The sequence below is a fragment of the Haliotis cracherodii genome, unplaced genomic scaffold (assembly GCF_022045235.1).
Source record: "Haliotis cracherodii isolate W230 unplaced genomic scaffold, xgHalCrac1.p SCAF_9, whole genome shotgun sequence".
Taxonomy (NCBI): domain Eukaryota; kingdom Metazoa; phylum Mollusca; class Gastropoda; order Lepetellida; family Haliotidae; genus Haliotis; species Haliotis cracherodii.
In genome coordinates this window covers 59987636-60013202 of record NW_027266343.1, presented here as the reverse complement: position 1 = coordinate 60013202, position 25567 = coordinate 59987636, and the positions used below count along the sequence as shown (strand labels likewise).

Sequence of the window (25567 nt, the reverse complement as noted above, 5' to 3'; positions counted from 1 at the left end):
AGTACCGAATATTTTAAAGAAAACTGAAGTGTCAATCTCCAGTAGATTGCGAACTGTATTTCCATTAAAGCTCGTTTACCCCTTGATGCTAGATCTGAAACACACCGGTTCATCTTTGATGCATATGAGAATACAAACCCATGATATCTATAGGATTTGGCGGTTGAAACACGTTGCCTTTATAGAACCATTTCTCATTAACAGATAACCGAACAGATAAATACAACACTCGTTTTATCTAAATTTACCGTTAATCCATGTGAATCTGCAAACTTTTCAAGAATATTAAGTTGGTTCTGTAAACCAGTTACTGTGTCAGAGACAAGAATAACATCATCGTCAAACAATAAGAATGTTTCAAACAAGTCTGGAAATAATTGTACACCGTGTTTCCCATGAAATGAAACATCATTTGACAGTCCATTGATGAAAAAGGAAAATAATAGAGGGCTTAATATACGGCCTTGCTTAACTCCGTTAGGACTATCAAAATATTCTGTATAAATGTTATCATAATATTTTACACACGCTTTCACGGAGGCATAGATTCCCTTAAGTGCTCTCATCTTTCCACCCAAGCCTACATCGTGCAGACACTTCCATAGCTTAAGGTGGTTTACTGAATCAAACAGGTTTTTTTATAATCCACAAAAGCAACGTATAATTTCGCTTTTCTTTTTTAACAATTGCATTCAACGAGAATATGTGATCAGCAGGAGAATATCCCAGTCTAAAGCCTGCTTGTGTCTCGGGTAGTTTACTTCTTATATTAACCCAGTTTGTAAGTCTAGAGTTTAAGACACTTGTGTAAACCTTACAAATTGTACAAAATAGAGATACCCCTCTAAAGTTATCTGGATTATTTTTGTTACCTGCTTGTGTAGTGGAAGGATGTTAGCTTTCGTCCAGTTCTCAGGAAATAATCCAGAATCAAATAACTTATTGAACAAATTTTGTAGGAAAGGAGTTATTACATTTAAACAACATTTTAACATTTCAATGACCACGTGATCAACACCAGGGGATTTGCCATTTCTTGAACGATTTAGAGCCTTGTGGATTTCTGAGTCGGTAATGGGCGACTCCAAAATACGCTGGTCAATCTCATCAAGTATAAAATCTTCATCACATTGACATTCGACTTCAGCATGTAATACATCTGTACACTGAAAAACCTTTGTAAAATAATCAAACCCGCACTCTTTACTTATGTTATTCTTTGTTTCCCTGCGACCTGATGTACTCCGTAACTCTTTTCAAACTGTGGTTGAATCAGATAGAGATAGCTTTAGTTTTGTTCGTGTCATAAATTGAAAGTTTGATTTTGCTGTTCTGCAACACGTTTATACTTGTTTCTCATTTTACAAAAGATTAACTTATTTTCGTTAGATTTCTTTTCTTTGAATTTCCTCATGTATCGCCTTGCTTCCCGTTTTTCTCGTCTGCATTCACTATTAAAACTCCGTATTTCAGGGTGAACCTAAGGTACCTTCATACATTCAGCGGCACTAAGACCAGCATTAAGAAAGTTTTCGAGGGCAAGATTAAAATCAAAAGTTAAAAGATCAATAAGCTCGTTAAAAGACAGATTTGTTATACTTCCAATAAACACATCACGCTCACGAGGGTTCCATTTATAGCTGTTTCTTTTGGTGGAAAGATAATCATCCCTTGTAGATACTTTAGGGAGAAATATGTCCAAATGTAGACATACTGGCATATGTTTTGACTCAACTCTTGTATCTACAAACACATCCTCCCGAGGCAAGAGAGTTAACTGACTTTAAAAGTCCAGTTTCCACCCTTGCCGAACTTGGCTGGAATTCCTGGGTTCGATCGTAGCGCCACCTGTGGCTATTTCGAGTTATGTCCCTTCTATACCTCTTCTATGGACTAATCAGATTCCACCTCTCGTATCACATGCATTTGCTTCAAACAAAACGGTGGCACCCAGTCAAGACGATATGATCGATAATCAAGATCTTTATTGTGATAAAACGAGTCTTACATAGCGAAGTGCATCAAAAACATGAACAGATTTAGAAAATATCTGTTGACAACGAGTTAGCGGTGCACATGCTTTGCAAATCCTGCAGTCGACCGAAATCTGCATGACAGTTAACGAAACGGATTTCGATTTCGTAGCGCGATTTTGATTGGACTATGCATAGACTCGTTAGTCCAGCCAAAATGTAACTCCATAGTACCAGCCTAGTTCGGCAAGTGTGGAAACTGGACTTTTATAGTCAGTTCACATGGATTGACAACAATTGTGAACATTTTAAATGATCCTATAAAATAATCGATTTCACTACATCCTTGATCTGCTATGTAAGTAAAACTACCCTGATGTCATAGTGTAGGCAAATGTTTTTGTTTGTTTGTTTGTTGTTTAACGCTGCACTCAGCAGTATTCCAACTGTACGACGACTGTCTGTACATAATCGAGTGATTGTGACAATCCAGTGATTGACATCATGAGCATCGATCCACGCAATTGTGACACGATGACATGCATCAACCAAGTCGGTGAGCCTGACCACCCGATCCAGATCCCGTTAGTCGACTCTTACGACAAGCATAGTCACCTTTTACGGCAAGCATGGTTTGCTGAAGACCTATTCTAACCTGGATCTTCACTTGGGGAGACAAGCATGAGTTGCTTAAGACCTATTCTACCCCGGATCTTCACTGGGGGAGACAAGCATGGGTTGCTGAAGGCCTATTCTACCCCGGATCTTCACAGATTTCAATCTGTAATGACACAAGTAGGTTCACTGACATGTTCTGTGTTGTGCCAAGTATATTATACTTATAAAAGGCAAGAAGCTTTTCCTTAAATTTATTTGCACAGATATCCAAAATAAAGAAAGAGGTTATTTCATAAGTACTGTCATACGTCTTCACTTTATTTAAACAATCACTAAAATCATAGAACAGAGTTGAGATTATTGTCACATTGGCAGGCAGCAGATAGTGTGACTAATCAACTGTAACATACCTCTAGGTATATCGTAGATTCAACCAGGCTAATAGGTAATAGATAAAAATAGCATTTTGACAGCTGAACATATACTGATGGAAGAAGTTATGGAACAAGAAGGTGAGTGAGTTTGTTTTATCACCCCTGTGAACAATATAACTTTCTGTCAGCATGATGTGGGAGGCTAGGCAAAAGTGATGCAGGCCTTAGACATTGCTGAAATGTAGCAGCAGTATTGTGCTGACAAACTTAGAAACATAATAACCGTGGCAACTGTAAAGGAAGAACCCTACAGATAAACATTATTATGTCAAATAGCAGGATATTTTTAGTGAACACACTACATGCACAGACAGTTACTTCCATGTTTGTAGCCTAGTGGTTAAAGCGTTCGCTTGTCACACTGAAAACACGAGTTGATTCCCGACATGGGTACAATGTGTGAAGCCCATTTCTGGTGTCCCCCACCGTGATATTGCTGGAATATTGCTAAAAGCGGTGTAAAGTCAAACTCGCTTGCTACTTCCATGTTTGGCAAAGTAGAGAAGATACTAAATCCTAGCTTCACATAAACCTTGTATTGACCACAGCGTGTATAAACAACTGCAATATTACCAGGCATTCCCTTACTTTTTTCCATCAGTATATGCTATGATTTCTTTTGAACATTTTTTTTGTTCTAAAGCACTGTGCATGTTGTGATGAGAAAATCAGCAGTAAAAGTGATGTAAAAGAATAAAAGGCTATATTCCTTGGAATTAAGTGTACAATATGTTCACAATGCAAATATCTGCAGTATTTGACATATATTACAGTAAATCAACATGTCTGTATACAAGGGTAGTCATACATGTACTTCTCTCTACTGGGGTAAACACATGGAAATGGTCACACCTTTACAACCAGAGTGCTGCTGACAAAGACATTAATTTTCAGATTAACCATTGTTCTAAAGTATTCAATGCCAAGAAACTTGAAGCATGATGGTTTCAAATGGATATCCTGCCATGTCAAAACTTGTGATGAAGAGAAGTAGTCATTAGCTGTTAAAAAGTAGTGATTTCGGGCTTTGAATCACAGTTACATGTTTCAACAGTTCAGATTGCATCACACTGACAATACAAAAAAAATACACAAATAAAATATATGCTTCAATCATTGACACAGAATAATATAGAAATTATATTACAAACACAAAAATGTTGCACTTGTGAAAACAGTATGTCTGCTTCTTCAGTTTGCTCTAAACATGTCATGCATTGTTGACCCACTATCAGTGAGTGAGTGAGTTGCAACACTCTTTTTTTAACAGTTACATCCCAGTGGATCAGTCTAATGAGGGGGACATGTCCACAGTGGCGCAAGTGTTACACACTTACACATGTCAGCGAAGGGCACATGGGTGTGTATCAGGGTTAGGGACAATCTGGGATTCAAACTCAGCAGAGCATGGTGCAACTCCGCACAGCCACCTGTAGTCCCCACATGGCTTCCCATGTTCCTTACTCAGTAAAAGTAATAGTTTCCAGACATATCAGTCACCACATGGCTTCCCATGTGCCTTACTCAGTATAAGTAATAGTTTCCAGACATATCAGTCACCACCAGGCTTCCCATGTCCCTTACTCAGTATAAGTAATGGTTTCCAGACATATCAGTCACCACATGGATTCCTATGTCCCTTACTCAGTATAAGTAATAGTTTCCAGACATATCAGTCACCACCAGGCTTCCCATGTCCCTTACTCAGTATAAGTAATAGTTTCCAGACATATCAGTCACCACCAGGCTTCCAGACATATCAGTCACCACATGGCTTCCCATGTTCCTTACTCAGTAAAAGTAATAGTTTCCAGACATATCAGTCACCACATGGCTTCCCATGTGCCTTACTCAGTATAAGTAATAGTTTCCAGACATATCAGTCACCACCAGGCTTCCCATGTCCCTTACTCTGTATAAGTAATGGTTTCCAGACATATCAGTCACCACATGGCTTCCTATGTCCCTTACTCAGTATAAGTAATAGTTTCCAGACATATCAGTCACCACCAGGCTTCCCATGTCCCTTACTCAGTATAAGTAATAGTTTCCAGACATATCAGTCACCACCAGGCTTCCCATGTCCCTTACTCAGTATAAGTAATAGTTTCCAGACATATCAGTCACCACCAGGCTTCCCATGTCCCTTACTCAGTATAAGTAATAGTTTCCAGACATATCAGTCACCACCAGGCTTCCCATGTCCCTTACTCAGTATAAGTAATAGTTTCCAGACATATCAGTCACCACCAGGCTTCCTATGTCCCTTACTCAGTATAAGTAATAGTTTCCAGACATATCAGTCACCACATGGCTTCCTATGTCCCTTACTCAGTATAAGTAATAGTTTCCAGACATATCAGTCACCACCAGGCTTCCCATGTCCCTTACTCAGTATAAGTAATAGTTTCCAGACATATCAGTCACCACAACTACACTATTCCTTCATAGGTCCCACTTGGAATATTGAACAGGCAATAAATATCTGTTCCCCCAACAGATGCCCTCCCCTTAAATGGATGTTTATCATCAATAACATAGTTTGAGGGTTTACTGGTCAACAATTGGACTCCCCTGAGAAAAACGTTAAGTATTGAAAAAGACATATTCCCGTATTACATGGGCAGCTGAACAGAAGACACCATGTTTTGAAACAGGAAGTGGGGCAAGCAAGCTGCATTGAATGGCCCTCCACTACATGCTCGTACAACAACCATAAAATAGTTTATAGATGTCTTAAGATATTTCAAAATGTGTCACTTGTAATTCATGCATGATATATTATGGAATGAACTGTGGACGTGTAACAGTACAATATCCAGGGTGCCATCAGGTGACACAGTATAACAGGTAACACCAGCACTGGGCTCCGGGTCACTTTCCTGCAACACTAACTACACTGGTTACAGCCTAACCCTGATGTGTATTAAATCTGTTTTCTAAGCACAGCTATGGGGAACTACATCTGTATGTCAACAGGTGCTTCATTATGCAATGTGGTTTATAAAGTAAATACTGTTTGACTAGCAGTAATTAGCATGAAGTAAGACTTACAAACATATTCATACAAACCACTTCCAACTTACATTCCTTTTCTTGGGGTTGCTGCTACTCTGGTCATCAACAAACCTTCAATCTAAACTGCCAAGTTATCTAAGTCTTTTGAGTAAGTGAGTGAGTAAGTATGGTTTTATGTCGCTCTTAGAAATATTCCTGCAATATCACGGCAGGGAACACCAGAAATGGGTTTCACACATTGTACCCATGTGGGAAAATCGAACCCAGGTCTTCGGCGTGATGAGCAAATGCTTTAACCACTAGGCTATCCCACCGCCCCAAGTCTTTTGACAAGACTAACATGACTTTTTTGGTGTGACCACGAATGTGTCAAACAGTTGCAAGCGTACATTGGATCTTGTACACATCATTTACTCACCAGTATGACACACAGAGCACGAGGCCAGAACAAGGGTTTCCTTGTTTCACGGAATGGCCGGCCTGTCTAATTAACTTTAAAATACCCAGAACAAATGAAATGAAAACTAATGTATTTGGCTGAACAGATATTTTGTGCTTAAATTCAATTCACCCCTGGCATCATTCTCTGGACATAAAAACAAATTGTATTCGTACACGCAATTAATTTAATAATATTTGGGCATAAATAAAAGAGTTCTACTTAAACAACCACTGGCTACTGACCTTGATGTTGCACCATCCTGTTCAGAAGTATTTATTGTACAATGAGTCGGTCTAATCAGCAAGATGAAGTCAACGGATAAAAACCATATCGGTAAGGGTCATATACGGATAAACATGCAGATACTAAAACTTACATAGGTACTACTTTCAGTGTTTCCCAGCATCCACCGCCCTTGTCTATCGGTCAGAATTAAAGGGGCACTGATCTAACGCCATTCCCCGGACTGGTTGTTGCCTTTGTTATTGTTTTTTCCCCCGTGAGTACCCGGATGATACGCAACGCAACTGAGCGTGACCAGAGACTGGACTACCGTCTGCAAGGACAGCTAAATAAACTTGGAGGCTGGAGGCAATATTTGTTTTATGCATTTTTGAATAAACACTGATTGGTTAAATGTGATCTATAAAGATTCGACAAAGGGCGCATGTTAATTAATTTCTTCAGCCTAAACAAACAGACAAAAAGAACGGCGGAGCTCATCGGAAGTCGTCATTTGGAAATACCCCAGATGGTTATAGTTTAATACTAAAAAAAGTATCCATGCAGTGAAAGCATTTTCGGATTTCGGATTGAGTCGATAATACGATTACTACTCCCTTGCTGTCATCAACGTTTTCTCGTATAACCCTACACTTGTGTATTTGTCGTCATTCACTTGATGCTCAGTTAATGAATTTATTACAGGTACAATTAGTGGTAGCACCACTTAGATTACCTGACAAAGGTTCTCATTTGGCATTTATTGTGTTTGGGGTAATTATTCAATCTAAATCCAGGTTTGAAGTGAGATGAAATGTGTGTTATGTAATATGCACGTGGCAGCCCAGCAAGAGATGAATGATCAGTTGATTTACTTTTTTGGGTAAATCAACGGATCGTTCCTAGTCATCAAAGGATTAACAGAAAATACGTTGATTGATTAATCACTGTTATCTTGCACAGTGGATATGTCAAAAGTGAGTGTTTACATGTCTAGGTTACTAAAACAAAGGGAATACACTCATATCATGGCGTGAAGTGCCGATGTAAAAACAACATACTTTGTTCAAAGGGTTAACTGATAATACGTTGATTGGTTGCTCATTGTTATCAAACTCAATGGATTTTTTAGGAACCGTGGACGTAATGAAAATAGTTGTCACGTGGCCTTTCTCAGCCAACCCTTGAGACTTGACACCAATGTGAAACACCTGAAACAATCCAAGTGATCAGTTGAGAAACGACCACTGGTTATAATATCCCGAAACGATATATATCTTTTAGAATATTTGATAGTTACAGAGACACGTGACATCGAATAAGTTATTTTGTATAGCTGCAGATGAGTGGGATATTATTCCTTTGTGTGGATATTCACGGAAACATTCCTCGAACAAGGAAGCTGCCTATTTATACACATAAATTTGGTAAGTTGTAATTATGGTATTTGCATTTGGTTTTCCTTCATTTGAACCGATTCGTTCTTGTTTCTCTACGTCTTGGTTGGGAAATTCTTCAATGCGCGATAGACGTTGTTTTCACAGGTCATTTCCTTTGTAAGCGTGTATAGATTACCGTCAATTTGTAAAATGTGATTCTCTCAGGCAATTTATAACATGTGTAAATATTTCAGTCATTTTGACTAAAAAATCTGTCCAGATTGATTAAGACGATCAAAAGGGCCTACAAACATTACAACAGATTATTATGTAGGATTAGAAGCCAAACAACATAGAAATGAACTTTTCAACGTAACATTTTCAGTCTCTTGGTGATGACATTAAACATCAAAATGTTTGGAATTCGTTATCATAATAATACAGATGGAAATGTTTTTCAGTCACTTTGTAAAATAACTGAATATTTAGGCGTTTAATAAATATGTTACACATTTTAACAGTAAAAAAATATACACACTATAAAAAAAGCAATGCTCAGATGAAATATTTACTTAGTGTTGCAAGTCAAAATAGTGTAAACGAAAATCGCAAAATTACCAAGCAAGTGACTTATCAAAACTTTGTCACCATTACCGATGCTACCCACAAAGATACCTACATTTCCTTATTATCTCGAAAACTGTATTTCATTTTGTTGATCAATGTGACCATATGCCCCTTTTACTACCGGTATCCATAAAAGTGACTAATGCGCTTACGTATGGCGCAACAGAGGTCGCGAGCTAGTCTAGATTTCTGCTCTACATCCGGGCAATTGCGTTAGATCAGTGCCCCTTTAACCATAAGGATCTGGATGAATTATTTTGATAACAAATGGACATTCTATAACAAAACAAAGTTTCTTTTCATTTTGTCTTTTTTAGGGAAGGTCATCCAAAATATAAAAAACATTAGGAGAGTGAAATTGTTTTCATTAGTGCAACAAAAAAAGACCCCCTCCCTACCCCTTCGCAATAACAGACCAAGCCTTACTATGAATTATTTTGATAACAAATGGACATTCTATAACAAAACAAAGTTCCTTTTCATTTTGTCTTTTTTAGGGAGGGTCATCCAAAATATAAAAAACATTAGGAGAGTGAAATTGTTTTCATTAGTGCAACAAAAAAAGACCCCCTCCCTACCCCTTCGCAATAACAGACCAAGCCTTACTATGTCTCTTGTAACTGGTCCATTTAGAAAGTACCAAACACTTTGTTAATATTTGTTGTTCATAAACTAGACACTGCCTTTAGACATGATATGTTCAGCTCACATAGGCGAGTAGCCATTAATCATTACCAACAAAAATGTTGATGCTGCTATAGTATATAAAAGTATCTAAAATATGAAATTAAAATATGAAACTAAAGATAAAATCTCTGCAAATACGGTAACTGTAATATGCCTATGAAGAGATCTTGATCTTTCTAAATCATCATCACTCTAATCCAACACTCTCATCATCTAGCAACAATGGAATTCTAGCAGAAATAGGTTTATGCAATGTTAGACATCTTGCTGAAACAAAAATATTGTTGTATGCAAAGATGGAATTCATCTTGACATCTCTAAGTTGCAGGCCCTTTAGGTCTGGAAGCCTAACGGCAGTGTTTGACAATGACCTCTTATTGGTAACAAAAATAAAATCTTTTATCATGGAAAGTTGACGAAATAAAATCTGTCTTGTATCCAATTGTCAATCCTTCAAATTTAAGTCAAACAAGGGTAGACAACTCTAAATACACTTCAGTTGTTTGGTGGATAATATATCATAATTGGCAATAAAAGAAAGGGACGTTGTCAAGCTGATTATGCTCAAACAATATAGAACAAACAGTTTTCTTTTTCAGATTAGCAACAGATGAAGAGAATGAAACACATCACGAAGCTGGTAACAGAGTTACTACCCCTGGAAATCATCTGTCATCAAATGAATTCACTTTCCAGGACAACTGCCAGGTGGGTGGTATCTTCCAGCACAAGAGTCTTTGATTTGAGAATCATACACCAGTTAGTGCTTCCATGACACCCCTCACAAGAATCCTCCAAGTAAAGTTTGAAACACATCACCGTACAGTTTAACCGAGGTCCACATTCAAGGCCTGCTACTGCGCCCACAGCTGGCTACATCATACCAGGCTTGAACTTTGGATGAAGCTGGAATGGCGTTGCTAAAGACACTTTGTACCCAGGTAAATTGGCGTCGTAGTAGTGGTGCATTAGTTCTTCTAAGGTTTCAAAGTAGATGTCTTTCTTGCTGTTTAGAAAGTAGTAGCTGCTCTGAAATTAATGAAACATGAAACAGGTAGTCTTGTGATGTGTGAGTGAGTGAGTGAGTAAGTATGGCTTTACACCGCTTTCAGCAAAATATTCCAGCAATATCAAGGTGGGGACACCAGAAATGGGCTTCACACATTGTACCCATGTGGGAAATCGAACCCAGGCCTTTGGGATGACATGCAAACGTTTTAACCACTAGCCTAACCCACCACCCCCTCATGATTTGCAAGGCAATAATGTGGTGGAAAACAAAACCAAACCTGGTAACAGTATTAGATTCTATTAGGCCACAATAATTAATCACATGTTTTTCATTGAAAATTTTAGCAAACATTTTCTGCATAAATACTGATGATAAAAATATTCACAAATATGAAACAAGTTCCTAAATTTCAACCATTTTTCTAAATCTGCAGAATGAACATACTATTGTGCATTGTTGCAATACAAAATACAACATATAAGGGTCATTCTCTAAAAAAGTAACATTTCCTGTCCAAATGAATTTTCTTGAAAACAACTCATAATTCTGTTTTCAGATTACTTGACAATGAAGATATTTATCAGATTTATGCAATATTCTGATCAAATTACTGCTATAACCTTATGTTAGCCAGAAAAATACCTTTAATGTGCAGAAATGTGCAGAAACTTGTTGTCCACAAATGAAAAATCAAACTTTCTCAAATTATCTTAAGTCTCTGGGAACAAATACTTCCCAAAGCCCTGGTGATTTATGTAGCATGACATCATGAAAGGCAGATAACAGCAGAAAAGCTGATGATTTTCCACTTGGATTCATTATTTTTGGAAACAGTAATCGTGTCCAGAGTAATCGTGTCTGTCCTGTCACCAGGTAGTACAAATACAAATAATAATTGCTCCTTTGGTAAGCCAGAAGGCTAAGGTCTTTGCAGGTCTCTTCCTTTCCAGTACTATCATGGCACCCTATGCTCAAGCAATTTATATTGGTGCAGTGTCTTCAAAATAACTGGTAAATGTTGTCTTTTGATGTGTACTTTTTGTAGGTGTCTGTGCTATCACCATGCATTTTGGGTTCCGGAATTGTTATTAAAAAAATCAAATATAATGAGTATATTTGACTGTCAGAATGGAACTCAACCAGTGTGCTTTTTTAGTGCAAGAGAGAAGTCATTGTCCTAAGCTGGCATTATGTCATAGTTTGTCTCTCCTGTCACTGTCTCTGCTGTCACCTTAAAAAAAGTGACAGCACAGATATATAGTGTTCAATAAATGTTTCAACATATATATATTAAAAGACAAAGAAAACATGAATGGTAATGTATTTTGTATGTTTGTTTGTTGCATGAAAATCTGAAGATTATCAACATTTGGGTCAATAAATACTGATTACACTGCACAGTAGATCTTTGGTAACAGCACAGACTTTTAATAGTGACAGCACAGACACATTTCAGTGACAGTAAAGACATTTTAGGATTTTTTTATCATGTTGACACAAATAATGAACAATTATTCATTTACTCGCATTACTGTTGTACATGATTAAGAAATGTAACATATTTAGCAAATTTAAATGAAAGTAATTTTACATGATCACTTCAAACACCATGTCTATGAGTGACTGTGACAGCACAGACACGTAACAGTAACAGCACAGACATTTAGTGTTTAATAGAGATTTTGAGAAAGCTTTGTTCAATGTTTCAGTGTCTTTAAAACTCTATCTCTTAGGCTTTTGTTAGTTACCGGAAAAATTGAATTTCCATTACATTTGGGTCAATAAACACTGATTACACTGCACAGTAGAACTTGGGTAACAGCACAGACATTTAATAGTGACAGCACAGACACTTTTCAGTGACAGCAAAGACATTTTATGATTTATTTACCAAGTTGACACAAATAATGAACAATTATTCAATTTGCTCGCCCTACTGTTGTACATAATTAAGAAATGTAACATATTTAGCAACTTTGAATGAAAGTAATTTTACATGATCACTTCAAACACCATGCCTATGCGTGAGGGAAAGAGAGAAGTGGAGGTGTGTGCTGACAGAATGGAGTGTATGAGTGGGGAAAAGAGAGAAGTGGAGGTGTGTGCTGACAGAATGGAGTGTATGAGTGGGGGAATGAGAGAAGTGGAGGTGTGTGCTGACAGAATGGAGTGTATGAGTCAGGGAAAAGAGAGAAGTGGAGGTGTGTGCTGACAGAATGGAGTGTATGAGTGGGGGAAAGAGAGAAGTGGAGGTGTGTGCTGACAGAATGGAGTGTATGAGTGGGGGAAAGAGAGAAGTGGAGGTGTGTGCTGACAGAATGGAGTGTATGAGTGGGGGAAAGAGAGAAGTGGAGGTGTGTGCTGACAGAATGGAGTGTTTGAGTCGGGGGAAAGAGAGAAGTGGAGGTGTGTGCTGACAGAATGGAGTGTCTGAGTGGGGAAAGAGAGAAGTGGAGGTGTGTGCTGACAGAATGGAATGTATGAGTGGGGAAAGAGAGAAGTGGAGGTGTGTGCTGACAGAATGGAGTGTATGAGTGGGGGAATGAGAGAAGTGGAGGTGTGTGCTGACAGAATGGAGTGTCTGAGTGGGGAAAGAGAGAAGTGGAGGTGTGTGCTGACAGAATGGAATGTATGAGTGGGGAAAGAGAGAAGTGGAGGTGTGTGCTGACAGAATGGAGTGTATGAGTGGGGGAATGAGAGAAGTGGAGGTGTGTGCTGACAGAATGGAGTGTATGAGTGGGGGAAAGAGAGAAGTGGAGGTGTGTGCTGACAGAATGGAGTGTATGAGTGGGGGAAAGAGAGAAGTGGAGGTGTGTGCTGACAGAATGGAGTGTTTGAGTCGGGGGAAAGAGAGAAGTGGAGGTGTGTGCTGACAGAATGGAGTGTCTGAGTGGGGAAAGAGAGAAGTGGAGGTGTGTGCTGACAGAATGGAATGAGTGGGGAAAGAGAGAAGTGGAGGTGTGTGCTGACAGAATGGAGTGTATGAGTGGGGGAATGAGAGAAGTGGAGGTGTGTGCTGACAGAATGGAGTGTATGAGTGGGGGAAAGAGAGAAGTGGAGGTGTGTGCTGACAGAATGGAGTGTATGAGTGGGGAAAGAGAGAAGTGGAGGTGTGTGCTGACAGAATGGAATGTATGAGTGGGGAAAAGAGAGAAGTGGAGGTGTGTGCTGACAGAATGGAGGGTATGAGTGGGGGAAAGAGAGAAGTGGAGGTGTGTGCTGACAGAATGGAGTGTATGAGTGGGGGAAAGAGAGAAGTGGAGGTGTGTGCTGACAGAATGGAGTGTATGAGTGGGGGAAAGAGAGAAGTGGAGGTGTGTGCTGACAGAATGGAGTGTATGAGTGGGGGAAAGAGAGAAGTGGAGGTGTGTGCTGACAGAATGGAGTGTCTGAGTGGGGAAAGAGAGAAGTGGAGGTGTGTGCTGACAGAATGGAATGTATGAGTGGGGAAAGAGAGAAGTGGAGGTGTGTGCTGACAGAATGGAGTGTATGAGTGGGGGAATGAGAGAAGTGGAGGTGTGTGCTGACAGAATGGAGTGTATGAGTGGGGGAAAGAGAGAAGTGGAGGTGTGTGCTGACAGAATGGAGTGTATGAGTGGGGAAAGAGAGAAGTGGAGGTGTGTGCTGACAGAATGGAATGTATGAGTGGGGAAAAGAGAGAAGTGGAGGTGTGTGCTGACAGAATGGAGGGTATGAGTGGGGGAAAGAGAGAAGTGGAGGTGTGTGCTGACAGAATGGAGTGTATGAGTGGGGGAAAGAGAGAAGTGGAGGTGTGTGCTGACAGAATGGAGTGTATGAGTGGGGGAAAGAGAGAAGTGGAGGTGTGTGCTGACAGAATGGAGTGTATGAGTGGGGGAAAGAGAGAAGTGGAGGTGTGTGCTGACAGAATGGAATGTATGAGTCAGGGAAAAGAGAGAAGTGGAGGTGTGTGCTGACAGAATGGAGTGTATGAGAGGGGAAAAGAGAGAAGTGGAGGTGTGTCCTGACAGAATGGAGAGTCTGAATGATGATGAAATTCACCAAAAGACAAGTAAGGAAATGGTACAAAGTTCAGATGATGATAAGATGGAAAGACAAAAGGAAATACACCAGCCAGTTGATACAAATGAATGCCCCAGGAAATTTGTTGTCATTGTGTATAATATATCATATCCTGGTTATGTTGAAGATATAGAGCTAGGTGAGGTTTTTGTGGAATATATGCATAAAGCGGGAAAGCACAGGAATGCAAATTGTTTCTTCTGGCCACGCAAACTTAAAGACAAATGCTGATACCAATTTGAGGACATAAATAGCTTTGTACCAGAGCCTTCCAAAATATCAGTCCTCTGACTATTGTGTTGAGTCTTCTTTGTGGGAAGGTATGTTGGAAACAATTCATGGCAAACAATAACCAGTGTTTATATGTGCACATGAATGAGGTCAAGAATGATTTACTGAATGTTATCATATAATGCTATCATTTGGAAAAAGTGCAAATATGTTATCAGACTTTGTCTGTGCTGTTACTGTTGAAGTCTTGAAAGTTGACTATTCTCGTTTCCTTACAGGTTTATGCTTGGAATAAGCAACAATAACCTCAAAAAGTGCCATTAAGGTTGTTGGTAGAGTTTCTGATCAACTTCTATTTTTGAGATGAGCAATTCCACATAAGATTGGTTTATGAATTTTTGCTTGTCTGTGCTGTTACCAAACCTCACATTTTTATCTAATTAAGGTCAGATACAAAATACACCTAACACTTTGATATGCACATTCATTGAGTTTCCCTTTTTTTGACTACCTTTACTTCTGAAACACAGAACACAGAAATAGTTATTATAGTTTTGGCAATTACAAAATATTTTGTCTTTCCTGTTACCATGTTGTCTGTCCTGTTACCGTGAATGTCTTTCCTGTCACCAGGTTTCTGCCATCTCAAAAGTTATAATTGGTTCAACTCTGCTGACAAAAATATATATAATTCATAAAATGAGTGTAATAACTATTATTACCTTATAGAATTATGGTAGTTCCATTTCAGTGTAAGAAGTAGACAAGTTAATCGTACATCTTTTTGCAAATAATTCCATTGTATGCATATATTTACAGTCTAATAGTATAGTAAAGCCAATAAATGAAATTTTAAAGCTGTTGGCATTTGAACTATGCCAAAATGCAACAACCATATCATAAATTTAATTCATTTTAGATTTATGTTTGGTGACAAAAACTGAATTTTATGCATGGTAACAGCACAGACATTTGGTACAGGGATGCCAAAAATAGTTTTCTGCAAAAAGGAAAATAAGACATATTAAGCCTGCATATTTTACACTTGTATTCAGTAATTGTTATGTTGTTTATCTGTTTATTCAAAAATGAAATCTGATTTGTTGATTTTTCATAGGCCAAAATGTTACTTTTTTAGAGAATGACCCATAAATTTATTTTAGACAAAGTTATAAATCTAAACCTTACACACCTTCTATGTAGAATAATGTTTTAATGCCATTCAAAATTTCCTATTCATTTACACACATAAAAGCTCACTACAATTCACAAAGTAAGACCTGTTTTATTACAACATAGATCTTGATTATCATTTAAATCATCTTCACTGGGTGACGCTATTTTATTTGAAGCAAATGCAAATGATATGAGAGGTGGAATCTGATTGGTCTATAGGCAGGACAAAGAAGGGACATCACTGGTAATAGCCACTGGTGCCACTACGATCGAGCCTGAAATTCCAGCCTAGTTTGGCAAGGGTGGAAACTGGACTGTTAGTTACTTCCCTTGACATGAGAAGATGCAGTCTGCCAACACCAGAGAAGATGTCCACAAAGCCAATGATGCATTTATTGCAGTTGCAGTTGCAGATTCATGGGTCAAGTGATATCTGAGGAGATGATTTTTACAGATGCCGACAGCTAGTAGCGACATTCAATCTTTTCAAGGCATTTGTGAATATTAATTATCAGCGGATGTGATTCACATTCTTCCTCCAACAATAAATTCAGAAATCTACCCATTTCACTTTGATCAAAGATCGTCTCAGATAATCACAAACAGATACTGATAATAAATGATCGGTAACTTGACCAGTTGACGTGTGCAATCCAACCAATCCTCAGGGTTCCTTATGACTATGTTTTCTATTGAGCATAAGTATGGTTACAAAATAAGCCAAAGAAATGTCAAGAGTGTTTATTCCAGCTGGTTTATTCTGACGCAACATCATCTCCCCTAATTTCAATAAAATAAAGTGTTTTTCCCTGTCTGTGGTAGTATATTGATAATTCGACATTCAAAGAATGTACGGGTCATTCCAGCTCTAAGAAACGTACACCCTATTTGGAAGAGCTGAATGTGTCTCATTGTCGACATTTGAACTACATTGGTTGACTATTACTGCTGTATGCAAATTAGATTGCCAAACTGGGAATCTAGCAAACTATTAGCCAAATTGTGTGTAAAATAATCACATGATATATTCTTGCAAAATTTGACACAGTACAATGTGTTGATAGTTCTTTTCTAGGCCGACGAGACACAATGAGACACGATGTCAGCCAAAAGGTAAATGAACAAAAGTCTTATTTATTACTTTGAAACCCAATGATAAACCCTGACCGCGTAATTTGTTATTTCAACAATGAAATCAACCAATCACACATTGCATTGTTTCAGGAGATGGAACTTGCTGGTCATATATTGTTTTTATTTCCGTGAGTTCAATAGGGTAACTTTGAGGTATACTGACGCTTTAACATACTTTCTGATAATCTGCTAACCAAAAAATCCATATACGTTTTTAAATTCTGTAGGAATAAACACGCTAAGAACAAGAAGAGAACAGTTCATTTCAGGAAGTGATAAGTATTCAACTGATTATTCATTTCAAGTTCAACCCTTCAGGCACCTGTTAAGACTATCCAAATTTTTCTTTACAGTTTACATTGTTAAATCGTTCATCATATGGATTTAATCACCAGTTGATAACTAGACAAAAGGTCCATCTGAGTCAAATGATCATAGGGGCTGCTAATCCAGGTGCCTCACGGACAGACTGGCAGGTATCACATGCATGTATGCGAACTGACTTAATCAGAAAACTTACTGATTGATTTCTGTAATTGTAAACTTTCACCATTTTCTTTATGTTTAGAAACCACATAAAGAGTGAGGCCATCAGCTTTAAAGTGTATCTCAGTAAGCTTTAAAGTGTATCTCAGTAAGCTTTAAAGTGTATCTCAGTAAGCTTTAAAGTGTGTCTCAATAAGCTTTAAAGTGTATCTCAGTAAGCTTTAAAGTGTGTCTCAGTAAGCTTTAAAGTGTATCTCAGTAAGCTTTAAAGTGTGTCTCAATAAGCTTTAAAGTGTGTCACAGTAAGCTTTAAAGTGTGTCTCAATAAGCTTTAAAGTGTGTCCCAGTAAGCTTTAAAGTGTATCTCAGTAAGCTTTAAAGTGTGTCTCAATAAGCTTTAAAGTGTATCTCAGTAAGGTTTAAAGTGTATCTCAGTAAGCTTTAAAGTGTATCTCAGTAAGCTTTAAAGTGTGTCTCAATAAGCTTTAAAGTGTGTCTCAGTAAGCTTTAAAGTGTATCTCAGTAAGCTTTAAAGTGTGTCTCAGTAAGCTTTAAAGTGTATCTCAGTAAGCTTTAAAGTGTGTCTCAATAAGCTTTAAAGTGTATCTCAGTAAGCTTTAAAGTGTGTCTCAATAAGCTTTAAAGTGTATCTAAGTAAGCTTTAAAGTGTGTCTCAATAAGCTTAAAAGTGTATCTCAGTAAGCTTTAAAGTGTGTCTCAATAAGCTTTAAAGTGTGTCTCAATAAGCTTTAAAGTGTGTCCCAGTAAGCTTTAAAGTGTATCTCAGTAAGCTTTAAAGTGTGTCTCAATAAGCTTTAAAGTGTATCTAAGTAAGCTTTAAAGTGTGTCTCAATAAGCTTAAAAGTGTATCTCAGTAAGCTTTAAAGTGTGTCTCAATAAGCTTTAAAGTGTGTCTCAATAAGCTTAAAAGTGTATCTCAGTAAGCTTTAAAGTGTATCTCAGTAAGGTTTAAAGTGTGTCTCAATAAGCTTAAAAGTGTATCTCAGTAAGCTTTAAAGTGTATCTCAGTAAGGTTTAAAGTGTGTCTCAATAAGCTTTAAAGTGGATCTCAGTAAGGTTTAAAGTGTGTCTCAATAAGCTTTAAAGTGTGTCTCAATAAGCTTAAAAGTGTGTCTCAATAAGCTTTAAAGTGTATCTCAGTAAGCTTTAAAGTGTGTCTCAATAAGCTTAAAAGTGTATCTCAGTAAGCTTTAAAGTGTGTCTCAATAAGCTTTAAAGTGTGTCTCAATAAGCTTAAAAGTGTATCTCAGTAAGGTTTAAAGTGTACCTCAATAAGCTATAAAGTTTAAGCGACATTAACATGTAATGACACAAGCATGAAGAATATACATTCAAAAAAGGTTTGCAAAATTAACTAATACTTAAACTTTAACAAAACTTATATAAACACAAGAACCAAACCTACCTTGTATTCTATCTTAAATTTTCTTGGCATATCACCCGCAAAAACAACCAAGACTTTCTGAAATGAGAACGCTCACAATCAGTACCAACAATTACTGAACATACAATGATACACTGAAAACACTACACATTAGGGCTGGGACGAGTCCAAGTCTACTACCCACAATCAGTACAAGCAGTTACTGAACATACAATGATACACTGAAAACACTACACATTAGGACTGGGACGAGTCCAAGTCTACTACCCACAATCAGTACAAACAGTTACTGAACATACCATGATACACTGAAAACACTACACATTAGGGCTGGGACAAGTCCAAGTCTACTACCCACGATCAGTACAAACAGTTACTGAACATACCATGATACACTGAAAACACTACACATTAGGGCTGAGTGAGTGAGTGAGTGGTAAAGTGATTGAGTGGTTGAGAAGTTGAGTGAGTGGCTCAGCAAATGATTACTTGAGTGAGTGAGTGGTTAAGTGGTTTACTGGTTAAGTGATTGGTTGAGTAAGTAAATAAGAGAGTGGTTTAGTAGTTAAGTGATTGGTTGAGGGAGTAAGTGAGAGAGCGAGTGAGCAGTTTAGTGGTTAAGTGAGTGAGTGATTGGGTGAGTGAGTGAGTGAGTAAGTTAGTGGTTTAGTGGTTGAGTGATAAAGTGAGTGGGCGAGTGAGTGGTTTAGTGGTTGAGTGAGTGAGTTAGTAGTTCAGTGGTTGAGTGATTGATTGAGTGAGTGAGTAAGAGGTTTAGTGGTTTAGTGATTGCTTGAGTGATTGTTTGAGTGATTGAGTGATTAAGTGGTTAAGTGATTGGTTGAGTGAGTGAGTAAGTGGTTCAGTGATTTACTAATTGGTTGAGTGAGTGAATGAGTAAGTGGTTTAGTGATTGGTTGAGTGAGTGAGCGGTTGAGCAATTGGTTGAGTGAGTGAGTGAGTGAGTGAGTGAGTGAGTGAGTGAGTGAGTGAGTGAGTGAGTGAGTGTGAGTGAGTGAGTGAGTGAGTGAGTGAGTGAGTGGCTGGGTGGGTGGGTGAGTGAGTGAGTGAGTGAGTGAGTGAGTGAGTGAGTGAGTGAGTGAGTGAGTGAGTGGTTAAGTGAGTGGTTGGGGGAGAAATTGAGTGGGCAAATAAGTGTTTAAGTGAGTGAGTGGTTCAATGGTTCAATGGTTGAGTGATTTGTTGAGGGAGAAAGTGATTGAGTGGTTTAGTGGTTGAGTGATTGTTTAAGTGAGTGAGTGAGTAAGTGGCTTAGTGGATGATTGATTGAGTGATTGGTTTAGTGGTTAAGCGATTAGTTGAGTGAGTAAGTGAGTGGTTTAGTGGTTGAGTGTGTGAGTGTTGAGGGGTCAACGAAGTCAGAGTCTGTCTCCTCACTATGTCCTACGTATTGTTCCACGAGTCCTGTGAGAGATCACAGGCAACTGCAAAAACTAACAGACTTGGCATGTTCAAGTAAACTATGTCAATAATACAGTTTTGAGATGCATGTGTAGTGTGTCTGTTCATGTCTGGTGTTGTGTGACAAATACCATCGGGTGTACAGCAGATTGCTGACGACATCCCCATTCCAATGACCAGCTGATGCCAAAAAAAACCTCCCATCCACACATGATGTCATTAAACACTGTTTGATGATGGTGTATTGTCGTTAAATGGCTGATCACTTCACGGGTGAGTAATAAAAAGACTTACCCCTCCGTCACCTCCATCCCGGACTAAATACACTCCATCTTCCCCTAATTGTCGGATTATTCTGAGAATAGAAGATATGTTTCTTTTGTTCCAGTGCTAAAGATTACAACCATCATGTCAGAGCCATGTCATTGTCAAGGCATAATAGTTAAACATTTGTCAAGTTGATTTCAGCAGACCATACAGTTTTTATATTTTAAATACCGGGTATTAAGGAATATTTTGATAAAACTATTTGACTATCAAAAATATTTCTAATATAAACAGTATTTGTACATGTTACAACAGCTTTGTTACTAACTGAGAGGTAACAAGAAGAAGATGAATAATGAAACATAAGGTAAATAGATAAATATTTAAAATTCAGGTAAATTGGCTTTGGTTGTGACAACACAGATAAGACGCAAACGCAAAAGTCGTTTCATGCCACGGCCGGCAATATTCCAATATTCCAATACCACTGTCTCAATGCCTGTTAAACTGTGAGGAAATTCCTGGGCAGAGTAGGTCGTTAGTGACACCTGCTTGTTGAAAGAGATGATAAAATGGGAACTGGGCTTCACTGTGTCCTGACAGCATAGATCACTGTGATTTCATTTAAACTTATTACTGACTGCAGAATCATACAACAATTGGTCACTAAAACTATGGATTAAAAACAATTGTGAAAAAGAAATTAAAGAGAATAGTCACATACTCGCTAGCTTTGTCTTTTTCTGCACCCATGAAGTGAATGGCTGCCCAGTACTTCTCTGGGTCAATGTCTTCCTCTTCTTCCTCCTCATCTTCTATTGGCTGAAACAAAGTGCACAACAAGATCATTACATCAGTGACACAGTAATGACATGGAACTTTCTGTTTGTATGAGGAGAGTTAGAGACTAGTTCAAAAGTTGGATAAAAATTATAACTCTCTAAGTTTAGGGGTGGGGGGTTATTGGCCCTGCAAGTTTTCCATGCAACACAATCAACTAACCTGATTTCTCAATGTTTTATATTGTAACTAAACTGAGCATAAATTCTGATCCTATTTTTTTCATATGGAGTTGTTTGTAAATACATCCAGTTTATCCATCAGGGAGGGTTTTGCTGTTGCTGGCACAAGTGTTAAACCCTTGCAGTGTGCAAGGCTAATTAAAAACATTCTTGGTTCTCATATACCGCCGCATCATCACAAAGTATGCTGCACATTTAGTTTTTATTTCCATTTTTCCAAAAAGAAATTCCTTAAATATTCTGTGTCTTGAACACACACAACCCCCAGAGTGAAATGCTACAATACTTAAAAACAAGACAATCCAATATAGTGTGCAGTTACTTCCCTTAACTAACGTACTGCGCATCTCGTGTTATATGTGATGGTCATGGCGGTAATATTTGTGAGCTTGTTTTGCCATTTGCAAATTTGTCAATGAAAACATTAATTTTTTTACAAAACATTTCTAGATATGATTTACAAATTCAATGGTTTGTGTACTGTATGGTGGACAATGTTTCATACGCAGAGAATAATATTACATCTGTATTTGTCTTGTAGAATAGGCCGGAAATGGCAAAAAGCTGTTTGCATATTTTCTCCCTGATCTATGGGTGTCTTAGTTTAAAAAACAATTCATGTCATGGCCAATATCATAACTGAAAAGAAAATTTATAGGAAACCGGAAGATTATGTATCTCTAACGACTAATGTTTGTTCAAAGGCGAGTTCACGGTGAGTTGATATGATTTGCCATTCAGACCATACACGATTTTTCCAAATTTGAAATTGAAACTAAATTGAATGAAATCTTGGAGAAAAGTAATATAATGGATTGCAACGCAAGTCCAGATACACAATGTACACTTTTATAGCCAGACAGTGTTAAAATAAGAGTAACTTGCATACTTCCGTTCAGATGCTTATTCGGTGTTGTGTGCTCACAATAACGTTTTCACATTGTGAATTATGCGTGTATTATCCACTTACTGGTATTCATACAGTTTGCACATCGGTTTTTCGATTCATACCTCAATGAACCGAAAAAAATACACAGTCAATCCTTAAATACATTTATGGAGGGAGCCCCTTTCCCAGGTTGATTGTACACAACTGTTTATTTGGTTACACTATATCTTCAAAAGCCAAAGTCAGTCGCCAAACGTTCTGAAAAAGCAGGGTAAACACAAGAATGCAGGACAAAAGAGGCTGCCTCACTCAGGGGAGGTTTACTCCATCTGTTCATAATAAATGGTGAATAATATACATAAAAATCTTTATTCAGACAAAAAATAACAATAAATTTTCTTTAAGTATTGTGTTGCAATTGTAGTTCTGTGATGGTGTGACCCACAAGTTTTTCATTAATAGCAGTACTAAACCGAAAGTTACAAATTATAATTTATTTTTATTCAACCACTAACATTGATTCTTACACGAAAGATTTGATAAACCAACTAATAAAAACAAAAGGCCTAACTACCCTGGACCCACTGCTTTGTTGGGGAAGTGATATCGCCTTGCCTTGACCTGTAAAATCAGACCTCACATTATAATTACCTAGAGCTGATCTACACCACCCCCTGCCTTGACACATGACGTCACTTTATGACCTTGACCCCCGGGGGGGGGAAGACATTACATACGGCTGGTCTACTACGGACATTGCCCTTCCTTGACACATGACGTCACTAAATGCTCTGGACCCAACATTATAATTACCTATGGCTAGTCTACTACGGACATTGCCCTTCCTTGACCCATGAGGTCACTCCCTTAATGCCCTGGACCCCACATTATAATTACCTACAGCTGATCTTCTACGGACGTCACACCCTTAATGCCATGGACCCCACATTATAATTACCTACAGCCCCCGTGACAGATGGAAGGTTGGAAGGACAGACAGACAGCCCCCGTGACAGATGGAAGGTTGGAAGGACAGACAGACAGCCCCCGTGACAGATGGAAGGTTGGAAGGACAGACAGACAGCACCCTGTGACAGATGGAAGGTTGGAAGGACAGACAGACAGCACCCTTTGCTCCATCCTCCTCCCCCTAAATAGCTGGGATAATAGAAAGGCCTCTGGTGGCTGTCATGGTTCCTGGCAGACTCACTCCTTGTGCCACTTCGGTAGTCTTCTGTTTAATACTGGCCCCATCGGGGCTCCCCCTCTTTGGTCTCAAATCCCTGGAACAATTATTACATTCAGGAACAAGATAACACCAATCGCCTAGTAGCTGAGTCAATGTCATTCTTACATTATCATACAAAAGACCACAAAATCAGTCATAATCATTTGTATTTTGTAGGAGTGAGTGAGTGAGTTTGGTTTTACGCCGCTTTTAGCAATATTCCAGCAATATCACGGCGGGGGACACCAGAAATGGGTTTCACACATTGTTCCCATGTCGGGAATCGAACCCGGGTCTTCGGCGTGTCGAGCGAACGCTTTAACCACTAGGCTACCCTACCGCCCCTATTTTGTAGGAACATAGGAACCAGATTAGTATACATACAATAATACCCAAATGGTATGGAAAACCAATTGTCTGGACAATTACTGTTCAAAATTCACACATACATACATAGGAGATTACTCTGTGGCTATAATTTATTAATCATGAGGATAATGTCAGCCTCTAGAAATGGTAGGTCATTATGTCAAGTCTTGGAATGGTAAGTCACCCTGTCAAGTCTTGGAATGGTAAGCAATTATGTCAAGTCTTAGAATTGTAGGTCATTATGTCAAGTCTTGGAATGGTAGGTCATTATGTCAAGTCTTGGAATGGTAGGTCATTATGTCAAGTCTTGGAATGGTAGGTCAATAAATTAAGTCTTGGAATGCCATAATATGAAGTCCTTAAGCAAGAATATTGTAACGGAAAGTAGTATTGTCAATCCACAGAATGGTAATTCTATCAACCTGTACTAAGGTAGATTGTACCTACCTCCTCTTCTCACCACCACCTTCTCCTGTGCCCTGAAAATATGTATCATATATTATGTCTGTGTGATTTAAAGTAATAGAAATGTTGCTATATCTGGAAGTTTGTTTCTAACTCATGAACAATTTCAAACTAGAACAGTTTCTATACATGCAATTATCATGGTAGTTGGGACTCAGATCCACAGTTGGACTCGGATCAATGACTGGGTCCAGGGTAGGTCTCAGATCCATGGTAGGTCTCAGATCCACAGTTGCCCTCAGTTCCATGGTAGGTCTCAGATCCACAGTTGGCCTCAGATCCATGGTAGGTCTCAGATCCACAGTTGGCCTCAGATCCAAGGTCTCATAATCACAGTAGGAATTTGGGGTCCATGGTAGGACTCCGATCCATGGTAAGAGTCAGATCCATGGTAGGACTCAGATCCATGGTAGAACTCCGATCCATGGTTGAACTCCGATTCCATGGTTAGAGTCTGGTCCATGGTTGAAGTCAGATCCATGGCAGAACTCCGATCCATGGTAGGACTCAGATCCATGGTAGGACTAAGATCCATGGTAGGACTCAGACCCATTGTAGGACTCAGATCCATTGTAGGACTCAGATCCATGGTAGGACTCAGATCCATGGTTGGAGTCAGATCCATGGTAGAACTCCGATTCCATGGTTGGAGCCCGATCCATGGTTGAAGTCAGATCCATGGTAGGACTCAGATCCATGGTAGGACACAGATCCAATGCAGGACTCAGATCCATGGTAGGACTGAGATCCAATGCAGGACTCAGATCCATGGTAGGACTCAGATCCATGGTAGGAGTCAGATCATGGTAGGAGTCAGATCATGGTAGGACACAGATCCATGGTAGGACTCAGATCCATGCTAGGAGTCAGATCATGGTAGGGCTCAGATCTTTGATAGGACACAGATCCATGGTAGGACTCGGATCCATGGTTGAAGTCAGATCCATGGTAGGACTCAGATCCATGGTAGGAGTCAGATCATGGTAGGACTCAGATCCATGGTAGGACTCAGATCCATGG

The 25567-nt window shown here is 38.7% G+C and overlaps 1 protein-coding gene across 2 annotated transcripts in view; it reads right to left on the bottom strand.

The window, feature by feature from the left end:
* Positions 1–2056: 2056 nt before the first annotated feature.
* The window catches only part of LOC139453369 (SH3 domain-binding protein 2-like), an 89793-nt gene continuing 66282 nt past the window's right edge, over positions 2057–25567 (bottom strand). For both annotated transcript variants that reach the window (XM_071235049.1, XM_071235050.1), the window contains 6 exons: positions 24530–24561; positions 23696–23768; positions 21299–21396; positions 20602–20662; positions 18907–18963; positions 2057–10429 (listed from right to left, as the gene is read on the bottom strand). In XM_071235049.1, coding sequence (XP_071091150.1) covers positions 10274–10429; positions 18907–18963; positions 20602–20662; positions 21299–21396; positions 23696–23768; positions 24530–24561 — 477 coding nt within the window. In that variant the 3' untranslated portion in view covers positions 2057–10273. The remainder of the gene's footprint in view (positions 10430–18906; positions 18964–20601; positions 20663–21298; positions 21397–23695; positions 23769–24529; positions 24562–25567) is intronic.